General features: G+C 39.8%; 1 protein-coding gene across 1 annotated transcript in view; it reads left to right on the forward strand.

The window, feature by feature from the left end:
• The window catches only part of LOC306964451 (uncharacterized protein), a 16,119-nt gene extending 13,750 nt beyond the window's left edge, over nucleotides 1-2,369 (forward strand). The window contains exon 25 of the mRNA XM_079558441.1: nucleotides 2,097-2,369. Coding sequence (XP_079414567.1) covers nucleotides 2,097-2,253 — 157 coding nt within the window. The 3' untranslated portion in view covers nucleotides 2,254-2,369. The remainder of the gene's footprint in view (nucleotides 1-2,096) is intronic.
• Nucleotides 2,370-4,268: the final 1,899 nt, after the last annotated feature.

The following is a 4,268-nucleotide window of genomic DNA, read 5'->3' on the forward strand; positions in this document are numbered from 1 at the left end:
GGATTAATCGATTACCAAAATAATCGTTAGTTGCAGCCCTAGATTCCAAGTCGACATTAGGGAAGCATTAGATACTCAGAATTACGATTAAATATGCAGTATTTTTATTACATTTCTCTACTTTTACAGTCTACTGTTTTCAAAAGTGTTTGGTTGTTTTGTTAATTAGCAAATGGCTATGGCTAACCATCACAGGCACAAAGTGGGGGAGTGACGGTGATTGAGTAATACTTACTATGCACAGTATTGACACTTGCACTATATATCAATGGAATTTAACACATATATTTAAAGGGACTATTTACCTTATTCCAGAGGCTCGCGTGGGCGCCGCCATTAATTGTGCCCGCCCCTTTTCTCCTATCTGTTAACATGGGGCTGGAGAAGTCCAGATAAAATCAGTTACTACACGAAAACAAAGCCGTCAGGCTGAGCAGAGAAACGGTGCAGTGTTGACATGTTGGTGCAAATTAACTTAGGACATTTTACACAAATCAATCTACTAAACATCAGATTTGAGCGGTGAACTTTTTCCCTCGTTCTCCGCTTAATGAACGTGTCAGGACAACGGAAGTGCCGAGACAAAACAAAAAGAGTCAAAAGTGGGCGGGGTGGAATAAGGTGAATACGGAGTTTAAATTTAAATTAAGTATTTTCATCCCCCTACATGTTCCAGCAATGTCTTAATGTGTAGAATGAGACCAGACCTGTTCACCACAACTGCCTCTAAAATCCTGCACTGTTGCTCAAAAAGTTGTCAAAAAAGCCGTCATGCACGAGCTTAATATAGAAGCTGCAGTTACGCGAAAGACCTGAGGTGGCAGAAGTGAGCATAAAATGACCAACTTATCTAGCCCCTTTAAAGCAGTACTAAGTAACGTGTTTACCTTAATAAATCCTTCCCGTAGTTCCTGTGGGGGTAATACAAGTGTTAGTGGTATGATTGGAGGGTCTTTCATCTCCCCCTGGTGTCTCTGGCCAGAAAACCATGTTTGCAACTTGACTGCCACCGGTCCGGAGAAAGCAATACACACTAATAGAATCATGAAGAAGAAGCTAACATGCTAACGGGCAAAGCTAACTGCGGGCTAACGTCACTTTAAATAGTATTTATAGCCAAGTTTGAGTGAAAAAAAGTATTTCCATTGTATAATTGGATGCACAGTAACCCTCTCTCCCTTCGCCTTTCCTGTCAGCGTAGTATTTACTCTCCAAGACAATTAATAAGTTAAAAAATCGTAACTTGCTACTACACCTGCAGTTGTGCTTATGGCCTCTAGGGGGAAGAGTTACTTAGTACTGCTTTAAAGGAATAGGCCACCGTTTTTACATACAAAGATATGTTCTTAGCTCACTTTAGTCGAGTTAATATATCCCCGTCTGGTCTTTGTCCGCGCGCTCTGTCACGCAAACGGAGCACATACGCAGCCTCTCCCACATGTCACATAGCTCCGAAATAGCTCACGATAGAAGCTACCAAGCTCTTCCACGTGTTCCCTATTTAAATAAAGTTACGTGAAGTGTTTTCATGCGAAGTATATTTACCCAGAAATGTAGCATGTCGATTTTATAAGCAAATAAAAAGGGGGACTATATTGTGAGGCGTAATGATACGAGGAGCACAGCGTCCGCGTAGTAACTCCTAAAGACTTCCCCCGCTCACTTCCGTCAATAACCTTTAGGAGTTACTGCGCGGACGTTTTACTCCTCGTATCATTACGCCTCACAATATAGTCCCCCTTTTTATTTGCTTATAAAATCGACATGCTACATTTCTGTGTAAATATACTTCGCATGAAAACACTTCACGTAACTTTATTTAAATAGGGAACACGTGGAAGAGCTTGGTAGCTTCTATCGTGAGCTTTTTCGGAGCTATGTGACATGTGGGAGAGGCTGCGTATGTGCTCCGTTTGCGTGACAGAGCACACGGACAAAGACCAGACGGGGATATATTAAGACGTCTAAAGTGAGGTAAGAACATATCTTAGTATGTAAAAACGGTGGCCTATTCCTTTAAGGAAGTTCATATCCCAAACATCTGGTATTGCGTTTTTCTTTTTGGGAGGAAATAAATAAATGTTCCTATTTTCCAGGATTTTCGGCTTCCCCAAACACTACACGGACGTCAACAACATGGGCCGTAACCAGAGGCAGAAGGTTTTGGGGCGCTCCTGGAGCGTCCCTGTGATCCGGCATCTTCTGTCTCCTCTGAAGGACTATTTCGAATGTGAGTGTGAGACAAACAACTGAAGCAGGTAAATCCTGCCGAACCTGCACATTACAAGCCTGAACAGATTGTATTGGGACATTGGGACCGGATCAATACGTCACCAGCAAATAGACTGTTTCACTTGTTACAAAACAAACATCTCTGTACTGTATTGAAAGGTGCTCAATGAATCTACCTCACACAGATGTATTTCTGAAAGCCAATATTTCATTTTTATTTAAGAGTTTTTAAAATGTTTTTTAGATCTTTTTCTTTCTCACCAAGGTTTTTTTTTTTTTTTTTTTTAAATCTAATCAGTTTGGTTAATTCATTTAAGATAAAAACTAATCTTCTTTTAATGTTTAACTTAATCTCTTTTTAAATTGACGCCTTTGAATGTTTTTATACTTACTTTTTTACTAAATCTTTAGGCTCTACGATGATTATTTGTGCGTTAATTGCGAGATCAATACAAGTAAAAAACATGTGCCTGTACTGTGTGTATATTGCATGATTGCTTTAATGCAGGAAATATATGCATCTGAACCGTTTGTAACAATTCAACCTTTTCCAGAGCTGCAACTACTAGGATAATGTTTAGGGCTGTGGTTCTCAAAACATTTCACACCATGTACCACCAGGCCTTGATTAAGGACTTGTACATTCAAAATTAGCAGGGTCCCAAACAAATGAAGTGACTGCTCAGGATTTGTAAAGGACAACGAGCTAAAGGCAAGTGTTAAAGGAACATGCCACTGTTTTTCCATACTGAGATATGTTCTTTCCTGAGCTTAGACGAGTTGATGTGTACCTGTCTGGTCTTTATGGGTACGTTCAGTCACGCAAAAAGACCAAAGATGTTGTTAAATGTCTCCTCTGTGGGGCCAAACGGGGTGAAGTCAGAAGTGACCAACTCTTCCATGTTTTCCCTATTTAAATAAGGTTACATGAGTAGTTACACGAGTATAGATACAGACGGCATCTCTGGAATCGCCCATATATGGTCATGTTTGAAAACAGTTAAGGGAGGGGGAAAACAAGTTGGATAAAAATCTAAACTTTCTTAAATTATTCGAAAACTTCTTTAACAAATGCTGAAACATGAATATAGTTTTCTACTACATAAAGATACAAAGACATGGGGAGGAGCAAAGTGGTTCAACAGCCCATAAATAACATAAAAAATGCTAACCTGATGCTACATTTTAGCATCGGGCTAATGCTAACGGTTAGCTTGCGCTAGCTACCACTGCCGTTTTTTCACTTCTACTGAACAATCTGCTGTGAGAAAATATCCATATGGGCCCGATTTACACTTGACTTTATTTATGTGATAAATAAGTTCATATTCCACCAGAAAATGGCAAAAAAGAGTGAAAAATTGTGTTTCTCTAAAGATTCTATTTTCCCCCTCGGCGAAGCCACGCCCCCTTCTATGACGAGTTGCCGTCTGTATCTTTAGTTAATATTATACCATGGTCTTGGTGAATACTTGATTCAGATTGGCTGAAGGGTGTCCGTTAAAAAGTGATAATGTACACCTAGCCTGGCAATAGTTAAAGAACAGTTAAATCACGCTCTACATCGCTCTACTGCAGCTGTTTCCATAGTAACGCTAAACAATTGAGCTGGAACTACTTTCAGGTAAAACTGATTAAAAAGTGAAATAACTGCCTGCACAGACGTCGAAGTGCCCCATAGGTGTTATTACGCCTTACAATATAGTCCCCCTTTTTAACCGCTAAGATCTTTGGTCTTTTTGTATGACTGAGCGCACACGTAAAGATCAGACAGGTACGCATCAACTCGTCTAAACTCAGGCAAGAACATATCTCAGTATGGAAAAACGGTGGACTATTCCTTAAAATAATTACAATATAACATGTAAACAACTCAATAGTATTCAAACTACCAACAGGCCGATTCTCTTTTGCGCAGGCCTGTTCAAATCATTGCACTAGTTTTCATTTTTATTTTGCGTTAGCCGTTAGCCTCGAGACAGAAAACCTGCTCCAGTCACATCCTAACTTTCACTCGCTGTCCTTTACAACATTTT

Source organism: Gobius niger (assembly GCF_951799975.1).
Source record: "Gobius niger genome assembly, chromosome: 6".
NCBI classification, from domain to species: domain Eukaryota; kingdom Metazoa; phylum Chordata; class Actinopteri; order Gobiiformes; family Gobiidae; genus Gobius; species Gobius niger.